The following is a 17,463-nucleotide window of genomic DNA, read 5'->3' on the forward strand; positions in this document are numbered from 1 at the left end:
TTGCAGATTCCCAGAGAAGCACAACTTCAGCTTTTAATACCCCATCAATCAATGAATTGATCTTCCTTGAAATTCCAGATTTAACACCTGACTTTAATTGAATCAATTGTCTGAGCACTGATTCTCTTGGGGTTTTTTTTCAAGTTTCTTGGAAGATTTTGCTTTCTGAATATATTTAAAGGTTTGAAAGGTCTTGGTTTTGTTGCTAACATTCTTAGCAGAGCTTTGGGTAGGACACACCAAGGGTCAGGAAACACGTCTGTGACACGGGTGTCACCACTTCCTTACAGTCACCACAGCACACTCATCTCTCAGTGCAGCAAGGATTTACTGTTCCAGGCAGTTAATCATGGATAGAAGAGGGATCTACAGCAGTTTTGAACTTGGGAATACCCAAAAGGCCTGGGAGCATGCACATACACAGGTACAGGACTTGCTCAGTTCCTTCACCTGTAGTTTTATGGATTTCTAAATTTTCTACATACTTTACTAGAATTTGGGCACCTGTTACTTTAAAGGAAGAAAGAAAACATCTCTTCTGCAGAAAAAAACAATGCTCATTAATTTTAAAAAAAACCCTCCACAGGCTGGAACAGATGTCAGAAAGCAGTGGGTTTTCCTAAAACAATTTCTACATCACTTTTTCCTCTAACACAAGGCCTAGTTTCAGCATCCAAATTCCATGGGGAAGGCCAAAACATCATCTCAAGCTTTCAAGTTTTGTGCTTTTCTGTGAACAGTAGCACTGGGAATGTGAACTGTGGTTGCTTTACAAATGCACAGAATGAGGTAAGCAGAAGAGCAGAAACTTCAGACACTATTCACAGATTTTACAATGTTTCATAAGCTCCCCATTCCTTTTAACTTCATAATCAAGACACACACAGAGAAGTCTTGCCCAGTTCATGCCCTCTTGAGGGGCTACAACTGCACTCACCATGAGAGGCTCTATTTCTAACCCACAAATACAGCTAACACTGACGTGTATCTGTCCAGCCCCAATCCAAGCAATGAATAAATGCTACATGACAGATTGGACAGGCTTGGATCCAAAGATCCCACACTTATGAGACACTTATGAGAAGATGCCAACATAAGTGAAATTACCTGTGATCTGGAGACTGTGCAGAAATGACTATTCCTCCAGATAGAGCCAAAACTGGAAATCCAGGAACACAGAACATTTTTCTAAAACAGTTTAATAAAAAAATTGTGATGTTTCTTGAAAAAGTGAAGGAACCCAAAGTATACCGTGTGTGTCACCTGTCTTAGTCACAAAGAAACACAATTGTCAAAAAAGATATTTAAGTTTAATACAAATTTTATACAAAGAAAATGTGAAAAAATACTTCCATATGCTAAAAGCAATTATGCTTCACAAATAAGGCCAGCTAGGCTAGTTTTGACACAACTGCAATTAATGAATATTCTGTTCTCGCTTTTTTTATTTTCTTCTAATACTTTCTTCCCTCTAATCTAGGTACTAGCTGGAGACTGTACAAACCGCATTCTTATATAAACAATGGGAGAAATCAACATGACTAAAATGTACAACAGAATGTACTGGAATGATATCATACAATTAATTTTCTCATATACATACATCACCTTTGCTTTGTTCAATGCTTTCGTTTTACACAACATACAAAATGGTACTACAGCCTCAGTGTAACAGACAGCATCTCCAGGGGGGACTTCCTCTCATACTGCACTGCTTCATGCTTACAGAAAAACATAAATTCCATCATATAAATAATACATGCTCTGGCCCAGCATCAGAAGTCCTTCGCCCATGTTTCCCAATCCATGTTTTTCTCCACACCTAGCTCTTGCTCAAAAGTCCTTTGAGAGGATTTTTTAAAAATAAGAAAACCGTGAAGCATAGCAACAAACTTTACTTTCCTCCATCTTTGATATCAGTAATCAGAAATCCTGCTACAACCAGCTGCTATTACACTTTGCAAATTTTCTCATCTTGGACCAAATTAAATTTTTAAATTATTTTAACCTGTAAACAACATTAGTATTTGTTGTCAAATGGTCATTGTGAAAAACAGTATAAATTTTTATGGATTTCAGGTCCACATAATTTGCCTAATTGAGCTAACTGAAAAGAGAGATCCCTTCCTCACTTGGTTGGTCAGAGAAAATCCACAAGAGTATCAAAGTGCAGAAATTTTTTTCACTCCAAATGCAAAAAGTTGTTCAGATTTTCCATACTAGATTATTTGACACAGTTTCCCAAGACCAGTTTTCAGCATCAGGTTGTGGTAAGGCTGCTTTAAACCTTCCTTTTCCAACTTCAAATGCTCTTTATAAGTTAAAGTCAATACAAATATAAAAAGAAGATGGTACTCTAATGACATCCACAAATTGTACATTATTTACAGAAGAAGCATAGACTTAATATGGATCTTACCTGTCCTCAGCTTTTCTAAGCCAGCACTAATGCTTTACATTAATGTAGTGTAATTAATGCTTTGTACACATACACAAAGCTAAAGTCTGAACCTCTGAGGTTAATCCAAATAACTGTGTTTATTTGTCCCATTTCTATTAGATTTATTTATTCCAACAATCGTATGAACTTCTTGTTAGCAGTTAGACTCTTCGTACTTGGACTGGCATTGTGGTCTGAACATACTGAACTCCAGTTCTCATTGCCACTGTCCCAGCAGAAGGACTTACCACTACAGAAATGGTCTGTGGATTAAAACCAAGAGAAACAGATTGTTACGTTAAAGGTCACATAAACATGACCACAGAAATAGAGATTTGTTTTCCAGGGGAAATCCAGAACTAGTGCCAATTTTGTGCAAGAACTAATACCTTTATTACCACAGTATTACCTCATTCCAGGGGAGGAGTAGTGCATTACTTCCCTATAGCTAAGAGTTCCTGTGTTCTCATCACTGCCATAGAAATACAGGGACAGGAGGTGCTACAGGGGCTGCACACACTGCCTGTGCTTGGAGGGTGAGGGTTTCAGTTACATCCAGTTATGTATTTTCTGCAAACTAATACATGGGAAGAGGAAAAAGGGCTAAGAAAATCCTTTGTCATTTGAAAAAGTTCTGACAAATCAAACTGGAGTACAAAAATACCCTTGTTTATAAGTATATTCTCATTACACGTTACTTAAATCTTTTTCCCCAAAAGGAAGTTTTCCCCCATGCATTCAGTCTACACAGAAGAGAACAAAGAACATCCATCTGAACAAAAAAAAAGTACTTAAGTTAACTTCTGCACAAATCAATAGCAAAAACATCAGCATTACTGGGAACTGTCTTACACACCCTGTAAAAATATTAATATAGAATAAACTTTACACTTCCATCATACTGATCATGATTTATACATCTCAACAAATGGAGTTTCAGGACATCTCTATAGGTGGTAATTGATTCTACAGATGCAGAGACAAAGGCACAAGAATGTTAAACAATCTGGTCAGGGTCACATCACTCTGGAGATCTGTAAGAGGATTTATTGAACCTAAAGTCTGTATCTTAACCTCCCTCCAAAAACATGAGAAAGTCTAGAAATGTCTCTACCATACAAACTGCAAAGTGTGTTCCAATACAATTCCAGTGATGCTCAACTGGTGATAAGACAAACGCATCCATTTCAGTTCACAACACCTTGTGGAAGAAACAGGGAGTGAGATTTTGAGGAACCTGAAAGGGATGCACAGATCTTCCCCCAATGGTAGTGTGACATTCCAGAGAGGACATGGAAGAACAGATATGAGTTCACTGAAGCCCAATGTTTCCCCACACTGATTCAAGAAACCACATGAGTGTCTTAATGATATTCCACAAAGACTCTGAGTATCCCTGCTGAGATGGATTACAGCTCCTTTGTGACTGAGTCTGTGCCTTCCAGAAGCCTACTCATTCCATTCCCTGGAATGCAAAGAAGATGGGTTCATATTTGTACATTATTTTAACTGCAGGAAGAATAAAAAACAAACATGGGACCAATTTGCTAAATAAATTCAAGATTACTGCCATTTTGTAATGATTTCAGATGTGTTTACAAGGTTCACTGGAAATGGTACCCAGAAAATACAAATGGAAGTCGTTCAGAGGAAGAAATTCCTAGTTGGACACAAAATGCAAACTGAATTCTAAAGAAGCCATTATGTAAGTCACTGTCAGTACTGGAGGTGGGGAAATCAGGGTTGCCACAGTTGCCTTTTAAATATACACACTTACACACATGGAAATAATTAAGTTTCAGTTCTTAGCGCGATCAGAATATGGAATGTGCGAGACTCCTAAAATGTGTTAAGATCATTCCCTGAGAGGTAAATTTTCCACCTCTGCCAGTTTTACACATATGTACATTTTGCATACATATTAAACATGCACTAAGGTTTAAAATTATTTAAATTGCACGTGCAGTCATTAGAATACAGAGGTGTCTGTAGCTGTGCAAGACTAATGCAAATGTGTACAAAGTTATAAACATGCACAAATAAAGTTGGAAACCTTTCACACCTTCCAATTCTGCTTTACATAACTCAACACACTTTGTGTTACAGAAAACCAATGAGGGTAACTGCCATTTTTCTGAATATTACACAAAACCACCATAGGATCTTACAACCTCGCAGCTATTCACAAAAGAAGCCTGATGTCTTAGAAGTCTGCTACTGGATTTTAAAACACATACAAAACCTTATTGTTATGGTAGTTCAGTCCAAGCAACCCAGGGCCAATGCTGCAAAGGTGCACAGTGGTCTCAGCTGAGACCAAGTGGAACTGAAATGCTCAGAATGTGGGAAGTCTCCGTGCCCACCAAGAGCTGTGTTAGTGTGGAATCTGATGGCTGTGAAGCCCTGTTTGTGCAGGAGTGTGTACCCACCACCACACAGGAGTGAGAGACAGAGGAACTTCTACAGCACATCAGGCCTCACAGTCACAGTGTGGGTAAGGTACACTGTTGGGTCAAACAGTTTGTAAGAGTGTATTTTAAGTGAGAAATGAAGTTACCCACACATGGGCTTCCCTGCTGAATCCAGCACAGAGGCAGAGCACGTGCTGTGACCAGGGCAGCATCAGCTCAGGAGCTGTCTGACATGAGCACTGCAGAGCACAACCAGCTGAAATAACAGGCTAATATGACTAATATGACAGGCTAATATAAAATACAAAAATCCAACTCACTTTTGTCCCATCTACTGTGACTGACACTAGGGAATTCGGATGTCCTCGGTTAAGCCTTCGATGGAAAAAACCCAGGTCTGATTCCAATGCGATTTCTCATTTCATAATGCTAATGTGTGCAAGACTGCATGGGAGAGACACTGCTGACAAATGCATATTCTTTTTCGCAGGTACTGAGATGTCACAGGAATATCAAGCATAGCTCAGAAATAATTAAATCTCTAAATCTCTTTAGGATACCATAGACAAAACAATATTTAAAAGATATTTAAAATGAATTCTATATATTTACACTGATGTTGTGGTCAAGTATATACACAAAACGGACCAATAATGTGAAATGGCCTCTGCCTGTCCTCAGTGCCTTTGCCAGACTCAAAGATTTCTGGATCCTTGCAACTGTGAATGGAATGAAAGGGTGGAATGTTGCACAGCAAAATAAAGCATTTTGCACAGCGAGTTGAGACTACACCAGTGAATTCATCTCTTGATACAACAGCAGGTGGAGACAACCCCCCAGAGATACTGAGCAATTTTAATGCCAGGAACAGCATTGCTGCAGACTTTAAATTATGACACTGTACTTACAATTGTGGGTTGAGTAGTTGGAATATAGGTGGTGGTCTGCGGTACCTGGACCAGTTTTATAGGCTGGTTGCTTGTCACACCTGTTGCTATCTGCAGAGACAGCACAGGCAACCTCAGTAGAAGCCTCAGCTTTTACATTAAATTCCACCTAGATGTTACATTATTATTATTATGAAACGCAATTTATGTCAGATGTTTTCTTTGTGTTAAAAATTTGCATCTTAATGAATTCACAGGTTACTTCCTTGTTAATAAAACAAAATTCAAATTATGAACATGGTCAATGTATGCAGCATGATGTTTCAGGTAGAACATCTATATAAAAGCAATTTCATATCTGTGTAACTGGAATATTCCCTGGCAGGTTTTAGGTCTCACATTCCTTACTTCCCCAGTAATACAAAGCTTGTGCTGCCATAACAATGCATATGAACATTAAGTGAGTTTAACCAACTTCATCAAAACATTTAAGTGAAACAGCACCTCCTTTTTCCCCCCCCTCTTCAAATCTGTTCCCCAAGTTACTCCCTTAGGTGACATTTCAAGCCGAGAGATCTAACACCAGACAGTAGCAAAAGTGTCAAGTAATGAACACAGCTCTCTAGATTACTATGCTTCCCAATTCTACAGGACTATCTCGATGAGACATCATGCTGGAATCACAATACTACAAAATTAGTTTGCTTTTAATATTTTAAAATACAACAAGGCTCCTACTGATGTGGAGGATCATGTGTAAGGGTTTGAAGGATCAGCCCCGCCCCCCCACTAAAATTTTTCATTTAATAAATCTTGCAAGGGCAGAAAAAAAATGATGCCAAAATTGCTAATAGTCAAGCCCTACCTATAAAGCAGAATCTTCTCTATAAACATTTTCTATATATGTAATGTTAAGTCCCTTTTTTTAGAGCATTTGCTCATCCTTGCCTACTGAAAACTATCAGAGTAGATGCTATGGAGGATTTCAAACTCCGTTAACCGTAGATCCAGGTGAAGTGTTGTCTCAGTGTTATGGAACATTGTGGTACCCTAATGGCAGTCTGTGGTGAGAAAGTAAGTTGGTTTGAATGCAGGTCTTGAGCTTGGCCTCTGAACCCCCAGGCAAGAAGGGCTTGGAAGTGCTGCAGTCAGTATTGCTTATCAGAAGGCAACTTGTATCGAAAGATCCAGAGCAGAACTACACTGATGGGTCCTGGAGAGAGAGAGAGAAAGAGGTCCAGTCCCCCCTGGCTGGCATGATGAGTCAAGCCAACACAAGGTTTTACTGGGAAGAAGGGAAGGGGAGAGGGTGTTCCCAGAGGACAGGAGGTTTTATTACAAAATGAAGATTAAAACCCACAATTCTTACCACTCCCCAAAACTCTTTGAAATAGACAAATGGTTATAAATTCCTGGCTTATCCAGGGAAGTTTTTAGGGGTAGGTTTCAGAGAAATCTTACACATTATTTGTGTTTGAAGTGATGATACTCACTGTAACACTCTCTTTGCTTTTATCAACTGAACCTTCCTTTTCCTTAGGAGTGCTGGCTGTTTCTGTGGGTGTAGACTGCACACTTGAGCTGGGCTGGGATGATTTATTTAGTGTTTCTGTGCTAATTTCAGTATCTGTTTCTTGCTGCGTCGCAGTAGCTAAAACCAAGGAAAAAAGAGAATAAAGCCAAGGAAAAAAGAGAATAAAGCCACTAATCATGGGAGCAAGTCCACAGTCCCTCCTCAGTCACATCTGCACATGAAGAACTGAGTAACTGTGGATCCATCTACCCACCCAAAGCCCCCCAGCTGTGTAAGAGGCACCATTACCTGACTGTGTGCAAGATTTCATATGCTCAGGCCAGTGAGCTTGTTGGCAGGGGTAGTCACAGTAGCTGGTATTCCAACAGCAATAAAAGATGGCCTCTTTCTTGCAGTTGGCACACCATTGCTTCTTCTTGGTCTCATCCACTGCTTGTTGCTTTTCCAGTTCCAGCTGCTTCTTTACCTCAGCAATCAAACGATCTCGTTCCTGTTCCAGGCTCTGACGCATTTCAGCCATTGTCAGTTCTACTCAAAACCCAGAGAAAGATGGGTTGGCATTTTCCACCCCACAACAGCAAGGAGCAAAACAGTAATATTCATAGGTTTAAAGACAACATGAAATTAAAACTAGCAGTTAAGCTATTCTCCGAGTTTGGGCATTTGTTGCATACCTACTCAACAAATGCAAGTCTTCCATCTTCTTTTCTAATTCTGGCACCATGATTTTTAACTATTACCTTCCATTTGTTTAACATTTTAGTTCTAGATGTCCCACAAAGGACCAGAATACAGCAAGAGCACAACATGGTTTGTCTTTGCAAGCCCAAACTTTTGTTCTGCTCCAATATTCAGAAAATACAGGGGATTCCACCTCTTCTCTCAGCTCCTTTGTTCATCGTATCTTGGTTTCTTTACAAAGCAAAACACATCCGTTCCAAGGGGGACAATGTGCAGCACCATGTGATGAAGGTAACGCATACTACAAGCATTTTCACTTGTAGGACAATTCCTGACACTGTTTTGGACTATCATTTTCGTACCTAGATTATGTTTCATTTCTGAAAGTTCCTGTTGATGTAGCCATTGAAGTTTTTCTATCTCAATCCTCAAACGCCGAATCTAAATATGAAAAATTTAATAGTTAGCAATAACAACCAGGGTATGGTGTGTAATACATCATTATTATATACAAAACCGTGCCCAAAGCAATCAGGCATTGTTTACATCAAGGCTCCTTCATATTAACATGAGAACAAGACAATAGTAGACCCCAAACCAAAGTGTGAAGTATTCTAAATATCTGTTTGCTAGATCTGCTCACTATAAAGAGCACGGGACTCTTTGAAGACAAAAAACTTCTGTTAAACTTACTCTTGATTTCTCTGAAACTTGCATTTATTAGCATGAAATTTTATTTATTTATTTTATTTTTAAGTAGGTGTAGCTTAGAAAAGCAAGGTTATCTATTCACTGTGGATTGGGAATACAAATATCTTTGCTCAAAACTTTGACTTCCTTATTTTGGTTAAAGCAGGTAAACAAATCATCACACTTTAAGCTTTATTTGTTCCCATTCATACTTAGTTTGCACTGCTTAATCTGTTTTTACCAAGGTTAAAAAAACCCCTTATAAGATACTAAGTCCCACCCTTAGGAACTATTAAAAGCAATGTATAGTATTTCATTAAAAATTCAAAACATTGAAATTATTTTAAAGAAGTATTAAAAATTATGGTCATAATCACATGACTGGAATAAGCTACTGTACCACACAGTTTACAAAAATTTTATTTTTGAAAAAAAACTACTTACTTTCTGATTTTAAACAAGGTGGTAAATGCTTGTCAGCAGATTGAAGGACCTAGGTTTGATGGCTTAATGCTTATCTTACAGAGCCCACCTGGTATTTTTTCAGTGTTTTTTTCCACCACTCTACTCATTACTTCTAAAACAGCACAGAAATTAGTTATCTCCATATATAATCCTTTGTAGATACAGTTATGTGGCAGTTATTTGCATATATAAAAATACTAATTTGCATTTTTCAAACTGAAAATACGAGGGTTTTTTTTAATCTTACACTAACCTCAGCTATTGTACTTCCAGTAGTATTTTTTGAAAGATCATTATATATTTCAGTCATTGTTCCTTTGATGGCATCCATCATCTGAAAGACAAAAATGGAAAATAATTCTTTGATATATATTTTTGAGAGATTCCCACTTTCATTTTCTTTCAGCCCCTCTACTGGGAACCTATATTGCTACCCTTCTCTCTCTCACTAAATATATGTAATTTACCTGATTCTACTTCTTTAGATGGTAGAGCACAACAATTTTGATCAGTACTCTGATTTTTAAGTGTCCTGAACAGGTGAACTGCTTGACCTTCCACTTTTCTAAGAAATTCCTATTGATATCATTTATAAACAAAAAAAATATGACCGTGAATGTGGGGAAGAAACCCAATGCAAAAATGTATAGCATTCATTGATTTTTTTTAATCTGAATATCTAAGGGAGTATGGAAGGCTCATGTCCCTTCCCTCACTGTCACTATGACACCAGTACAACACCTTCTCTTCTCTTTAACAACTTAGCATTTGTTTAATGCATAAACAATTATAACATTTATAACAAGTTGCCACTTGATGAAACTACAGGGTGTTTTAAAAGAAAAGTACAACTTGCTTAAAACTTTCCTCCAGAACTTACTTTGCTGGTATATTTAGCAATATCTGCAGCCACATCAGCAGAAGCTGTTGCAATTGGCAAGTCTGTGCTGAGTGAGGAGGAAAGTGTGCTTGCAGATCCAGAGCTGGTAACCATGGAAATAGGCTGAGTGCTTGTGACCAAGGTTATAGTGGATGTGGAAGTGCTCTGGGTGATCTCTTTTTGCTGCACAGCTAAGAAAAGAGAACATTGAGGGGATCAATTACACAAGGAATTATGAAAACAACAGGCAAACGTCTGCCTCCAATATCTAACTGAACTGTGTGCATGTAACCATTTCAGATTTGCTTTATTTATACAATGGTACCACCTAATGATTAATTACACAGTGCCCAGCCACTGAACTTGTACACAACTGTAAGAAATAGTGAGACAAATATAACTTTGAAACTCATTTTAGACTGGCCAGTGCAGATGTTTCCCTCAGTTCTAATGACTTATCTGCTGGAGTATTTTTAAAATAGTGTTTTTTTACAAATAAAATTTTCAAGCTATTTTTACTGGTTCATATTATAAAAGACATCTTCATTACCAATATCCTCAGTAGTGGAATTACTGAAATAAACCGTTTATTCATCTTTATGTGCTATATTTTTGTTTATGCCAATTCAGTATATAAGAAATCTATAGCTTTTATAGTTTTCACGTGATAGATTTCTAGACTATAATATTTAAAATGGAACCTTGCCATGATGTGCTCAATAGTAAGCAATATTGGGAAAACAAACTCATGGGTTCAATGTGAGGGTTAGCCCATACTGTTACGTTATGTATTGAAGTATGATTCTATTGAAAGTTTTGCAATTTAACTTCTCCAATTTTCACATTTATTTTTCCTCACTGAATATTTCTGTATCAATTTGTGCAGTCTACAAGCAGAAAGATACCACTTCCTCAACACTGCTTAAATAACAGAAACAAAAGCAGTTTGGAACCAGAAAAATGAGCCTCTGTAAATGTCTTTATGTGAAACATCACTTAAACCTCTCTCCTCTACAAAAATCCCCTGTGTGCCAGTGGTGTTCAGCAGAGTGGAATATGTCTCCTCATCAGGCACAGCAGTAAATATTGCAGTTTATTAACTTGAAATGACAAATGAAGCTGATTTACATAAAGTTGCTGTTAAGTGAAGGGAATCAACAGTAGCACAGGCTTCTGTTACCTTGTGCCAGCTATTGGTGAAGGCTCCAGCAAAGGGATGGTGAGAAAACAGTTGTGAAAACATTCTGAAATGCCAGAGCTGTTTGCTCAGTAAACTAGCATCAAAGTCTTGTTAAACAACAGGCATTTCAAAGACAAATCCTGGAGCCCGGGTAATTTCATTGTTGTCAAATCATACTCTGAAAAACCCTTCAGATCCGCTGCTTGTCAGATAAAACTGGAAGCCATTTGTAGATACTGAGGTGACACTGGTAAACATGCAAGTGGAATAGTTAATGGGTTTATCATATGAGTTAGAAAAGTGTGTACCTTTAACTGCTTGTCTTGTCTGATATCTTGTCCCCTGAGAGGACTGAGGCTGCTGTGACTGAGACTGCTGGCTCTGCTGCTGCTGTTGTCTCTGTACCTTCTGCATGTGCCATTTCTGAGAAGATGTCTGGAATTTGTTTGAAGAATTCCACACCACCCTCTGCACAGCAGGGGCAGTTTCCTTGGGCAGCAGAGGCCTCTGCTTTTTCACAGGGCTTCCTGTGGCAGCAGAGGGAGCACTGACAGTGGAAGCAGCACTGGTGGTTGCTGTCACGCCAGCTGGGGGGGTCTGCGATGCGGAGCGGGTGAGGACTGGAGTTTCTGGGAGAGGCTGGGTGCTTGCACTGGAGGAAGGTGGAGTTTTACCTACAACTAAGCAAACATAAGGTGTTATGCCAGCTTTTCACCAACACAGCTGATTCATGGTTTTTCCATCTGGTTTTCTGAACAGCTGTATGTACCTTCCAGTCTGCTTTGAATTATTTTCCTCAAAAGTAATCAATATTCTACAAATACCTGAAATGTTGGGGGGTCATGGAAATGTAAAGATTCAACTGAAAGTAGTAATAACTGCAATATAAACTCTACATTTGTCACAGAGTGACAAATTATGGATATTCATAGTTCTACACTGCTGAAAGGAAACAGTAAAACTAATTTTGTTTAAACCAGAAACAAGGGGCACTGAAAACTTTTTTCATAGTTGCAAAGGATGAACAACCACTCCTAAAAATTATTTTAATACAGGTATTTTAATCTTAATGCAAAAATAAAGGTGGCAATTCTAACTTTGGTAACAGCCCTACAGAATAGAGGGGGGAAAAAAAGGAAAAAAATTATCCTACCATCTTGTTTTGGAGAAGGTTCTTTAGATTCTTTCTTGTTTTTTCTTCCTTCACGAGTACAATGATCATCTCCTAGATCGATGACAAGTTCACTCTCAGAATCAGAGTCCAGTCCTAGATGCACAGTTGGAGAGTCTGTTTCATCTTTACCTTTCAGCTTTTCTTTTGCAGGATGCTGTAAACTCTTTCCCTTTTCAGAAAATTCTTTTTCAGTGTCTGAAACAGCCTTTTCCTTGACTGGTTCTTCTGTTTTCTCCACTTCTGGGCTTGTGCTTTTAAGTTCCTCTTTGTCTTCATTCTGTGCTGGAGGCTTAGGTTTTTTTTTCAAGCTCAATGATTCTTTGTCACTTCTTGCACCTTCCTTGTCCTCACCATCCTCTTGATCATTCTTTGATTTCTGATCCTCATCACTATATTCACTGTCACTGGTATCAGATTTTTCAGAATCTTCAGAGTCACTGTGTTCTACTGCAGTATAAACAGCTTCAGATATTTCATTTATTCCTAATTGTGGGAAGGAAAGTACATTCCATGCTGACATCAGACTGACTGACATCACCAAGAAAATACCCTATATAATGGAACAAAGTGTACACATCCCATCACCTTAACTTAAGCTACAAAGCTTAGTGCCCTGTCCCAGCACCACAATGTGTAAGAATGATTTTCTGCATACTCTAATTAACATTATTTCATTCAATGGCCCTCTTTTCACTGCTTTTTACCACCACATGCAAGGCCTTTTGCTCAACTCAGGACCCAATGCTGGCAAATAAATAAAAAAAGGAATTATTTTTATCCACAGGAAGCCACCTTGAAAATCAGCAATGCTATTCACCTGATCATAATTACTTACATTCATTCTACTTTGTGCAACTGACAATTTAGGCAGAATTCTCCAATTTTTCAACAAAGCAGATAAGACTATAATCCTCTCATACTATCTACATCAGAATGGTACAAAGGTTAAAAGATGAAAGCTTTTTGACAAAAATTTGAAGCGTCAGGTCTCGCTGTGTTTCAAAGCAAACTAGCTCAGTGCATTCTACTTGCCTCAAAGAGTTTGAATATTCTCTACTCTTGCTTTAAAACAAAATATTTATAGTTTTACCATTCGAATACTTATTTAACCTCCAGTTTAAGTGTGTCCTTCCCATGTCCACTGTGCTCTCGAAGGCCACTCACCCAGTTGTGCTTTACAGCTCTCGATGGTCTTGTCCAGGTTGAGCTGGAAGCGGCTGCGGATTTGGCGCTTGGGAGAGATGAGCTGCACTGGGGTGCTCTGCTGCTGCACCGACTCACTCAGCTCCTTCAGATCCATCTCGGCTTTGCTGCGGTCTGCAAAGAGAAACACACACCGAGAAAAAAAGATTTGACAAAAAAGAACTGAGATCAGAATCCAGATAAAACACGTTTCGCTGAAGAGCAACGCAGACGATCTGGAACATACCGCACTTTTTGTTGTAATTATGGGCTAAATAATAACTCTAAAATGACTTTACTGCAAAAAATGGATTCTTCTTCTCTTCACACACAAAACACAGGCATCAATTATGGGGACATTTTCTCCATCAATGTGAATTTATCAAGAAATCCCCATGCTGGTTTGTAAAGCTGTCTGACAGCACCTCTGCTAAACTACTGCTGTTATTTACGACTAGGAGTACTACCTTCACAGAAAAAAATTAAACAGAAATAAAATCTTTATAAGATTGTAAGACAGATAAAATCTTTATAGCCATCATTTAAAAATCCAAAATTTAGGTCATGAGAATACATATAAAAATGTGGACTATTTCACTGGATAGATTAGTAAGTCAAGATAGAATAATATATTTTTCACTATATGCCAGCAAAACCTTGAGTTTTCATCTACATGTGTAGAATTTTCACTCTGAAATGCATACATCTGCCTGCAAAGAATACACACTACAGTGCTAAGTGTGTAACTGCCTTAGTTGCCAAGTTTCACATTTTTGCTTCAATTTTCCCATTCCAGAAGTTGTATTTGCTATAGCACAGTCCTATCCTTTACCCTTTGCCAGAAGTGCTGACATTCCATCAGTGCTCAGGGCACTAAACCAGTTGAAGTTAGTGGGGGGAAGAGAAAGGACCCATAAAGAAAGAGGAAAATATGAAGAGAAGAATTATGTTTGGCCAATTTAGCTGCTTCATCTTTCTCATGGTAGGATCAGAAGAGCCAATGCCATAAGCTGAGGAAAACCAGAGGCTATGGAGAAGGCAAAAGGTAACACTGTACAATGTGTATTTGTGCTTTCTTTTCAAGTTTCATTCTAGAGCAGTCAAATATGACACAGTGTTGCCTTATTTGACTATAAATAGATATATATTTACAAAACATTTTCTGTTGAGGTACAAGTCAGGGAAAAGTGAAATAAATACAAAGAGCTGAACCAATGATTCCTCTGACAAAACATTCTTTGTAAGTTTGAATTTCATATCAAGGTTCATATCATATCAATTATTCTTATTGTTTCCTGCCTCTGTTATCCAAGGGCAGGTCCTATACTGTCAGAGATACGTTTTTCTTCCCCCCAAATCTCTGTATATCTTGCTCATTCACACCTCCATATTTCAAATTAGCAAGTCTGACAGTAGCAACAGATGGTTCATTTCTGTTATTTTTCCTTCTTTTTTTGTGAATTGGAGACCACAGAGTCATCCTAGCACTCTTCTGAAGATACAAAGTGTCTTTGTTTTCTGGACTCTCACTTTTGTTTTTGCAGAGAGAAATCCAGTTCATGTCACGTATGATAATGAGTCACAATGAGTTATACTGGAAAAATTCTAACATCCACAGAAGAACCCATGTCTGGCACAGCTGACACTATGAAATGAAGAAGGATTGTTATTTTCACTCTCATCACCAAAAAGTATATTAAATAAAGGAAATTCCCCTAAACCTGAAAAAAACCCCAGATACTCTACTTGAGAGCATACAAGCACTTGTTTTATGGTATTACTCATGGACTATAACATTAGATTTTTCAATCTATGCTATTTATTCAAAGTGCTCCAGCTGATGTCTCTCATCTGTGGCCCAAAAACCTGCAGCACATCCAAATGCATTGTCACCTCATCTGAGGTGACAAACAGCTGCAGTACAGCAGAAGAAATTAATTCTACAATTATGTCCACACATATGACCCACTGAAAAATAGACTTGTGAGCTTGTATCCAGAATTAGAATGTCTGTAAGGCACTGAAGACATAAATTCATTACTTGAACTTAAGCTTTCCTGAAATACCTGGCTAACACCAAAGGGCAAAATCCTGATGCACCAGAGGTAAAAAGTTGCCAGAACTGAATCAGAACACCCACGGGAACAAAGCATGACTGAGGAAACTGCTTTACATGTTTGGCTTGCAGAACTATTTTACCAATTTGGTACTTACCTACTCCATCTTTCAAAATTCCACAATCCCAAAATTTACTTCTACAGAGTTTCAAGACTTCAGGAATTCTGCTAATCCCTTTCATCCATCTATCTCCCTAGAGAGGGATGATCAGTGAGGTGATGTGAAGGCAGCAAGAGAGAAGCCCTAACCAATCCTAAGTCCTAAATATCACAAGAAAACCTTGCCAGCAATTCACTTGAGAGAGACTGAGTGGTGAAGAGCAGCAATGTTCATGTAATTACAACCTTTAGAAACTTACCTACTGTTTAGACACACTCATTTGTACAGTTCAGCTACGAAAAAGAATTATCCCTTAACCACTTCCTTTCATCAACAAGAAAAAATAACGGAAACTTTCTTTTACAAGATAAGAAACCAAATAAATCTGATGAAACAATAATTACATTTGTGCCTCATTTAAAGCCCTTTGTTCATTTAATGCCACATACAAGCACATTTGTCCATATTATGCTGCACTGACATCACCATAATCTGTTCAGCTGTAAGAATATTAGGTTTTAAAATGTCAAAACTAACCAAGGTTAAGATTCAGAATGCTTCCTGGAGTGGAAGTTCTTTCTTGCTTAGCGGATATTGGCGTTGATGCTTGAGGAGAGAAAGGTTTGGGGCTGCCTGACAAGCTCCCTGCTTGACCTGTTCTTGTTGGTGCTGGAGAAGCTGAAAAAGTACAAAATTAATCAAGACACATTTAAAACCAGAACACCTACTCGTGACAATTCTAATTTTTTTTCTTATTTATTTCCACTCTCCATTGACTTTAATAGTCACAACTATTTCCTGCTATTTAAATTGAACAGATTCAGTCACTTTTCAAGATTATTCATTCCTTCTCAATGTGACTGAAAGAACTGTTCTTTCTTATCTGTGATACTGAAAGTTAAATACATCCCCTTTTTTAATTTTTCCATAAACTAAGTCATAATACAGCCTGCCTTTAGAAAGTACATGGAATAAAACTAGTCCACTTCCAAAGTCCTGTACCTCCTTTTTTTTTTTTTTTACCTGTATTTTTCTCAATGAAGTCCATGGATTCTTCACTGGCACTAAAATGACTGGAAGTTGCTTTTTTCTCTGCATCCTGTTCAACATCAGACCCAGTGTGAACTGATGAGTTTGTACTCATTGGTGACCGTGGCATATCTGTCAGTGAAATCCTGCGACCTGTGCTACTGCTCAGCATGGACTTGCTCATCAGGATCTTGGGTGATGCTGTCATATCAAAATTCAGTTTGATTTTCTCTTGTTTGTCTGTCTTTGCAGTTCCAGCAGCTGGGTTTGCAGGGTCTAACAACATTTGGTATTGATTGTTGGGAGTATATGGTGTCCGGAAAGGTGCATAATTAAACACTCCAAATTTTCTACGAATGTTATCAACATAAACCTCCATTTCTTGCATTGCACTATTGAAGATGCTTTTAGTCTTTTTCACAGAAAAAGGAATTTCTTTAGACATGAGGTAGCAATTATTTATTGGAACCCAGGCCCTGTATATAAAACAGAGAAATAAAAGATAATATAACTACATTTCATACTGTGAATTGACATTGCCAACTTTTATGCACATACTAATTTTTGACTAATCATAAAAATATTAGAAGCTCAGATAATTTTAAAGAGCCATCATTACATTCTTTTAATACTTCAGTGCTCAGTTTTGGTAAGTAAGCAAATTGCATGCCTTGGATTATCACCAACTTATTT

At 38.0% G+C, this 17,463-nt stretch overlaps 1 protein-coding gene across 1 annotated transcript in view; it reads right to left on the bottom strand.

Annotated features, from left to right (window-relative positions):
• Positions 1-1,288: 1,288 nt before the first annotated feature.
• ZMYND8 (zinc finger MYND-type containing 8) overlaps positions 1,289-17,463 on the bottom strand; it is a 48,187-nt gene continuing 32,012 nt past the window's right edge. The window contains 11 exon segments of the mRNA XM_066330642.1: positions 1,289-6,951; positions 7,232-7,389; positions 7,561-7,800; positions 8,316-8,394; positions 9,362-9,442; positions 9,989-10,179; positions 11,477-11,848; positions 12,322-12,825; positions 13,507-13,659; positions 16,279-16,419; positions 16,765-17,246. Coding sequence (XP_066186739.1) covers positions 6,937-6,951; positions 7,232-7,389; positions 7,561-7,800; positions 8,316-8,394; positions 9,362-9,442; positions 9,989-10,179; positions 11,477-11,848; positions 12,322-12,825; positions 13,507-13,659; positions 16,279-16,419; positions 16,765-17,246 — 2,416 coding nt within the window. The 3' untranslated portion in view covers positions 1,289-6,936.

The sequence above is a fragment of the Sylvia atricapilla genome, chromosome 16 (assembly GCF_009819655.1).
Source record: "Sylvia atricapilla isolate bSylAtr1 chromosome 16, bSylAtr1.pri, whole genome shotgun sequence".
Taxonomy (NCBI): domain Eukaryota; kingdom Metazoa; phylum Chordata; class Aves; order Passeriformes; family Sylviidae; genus Sylvia; species Sylvia atricapilla.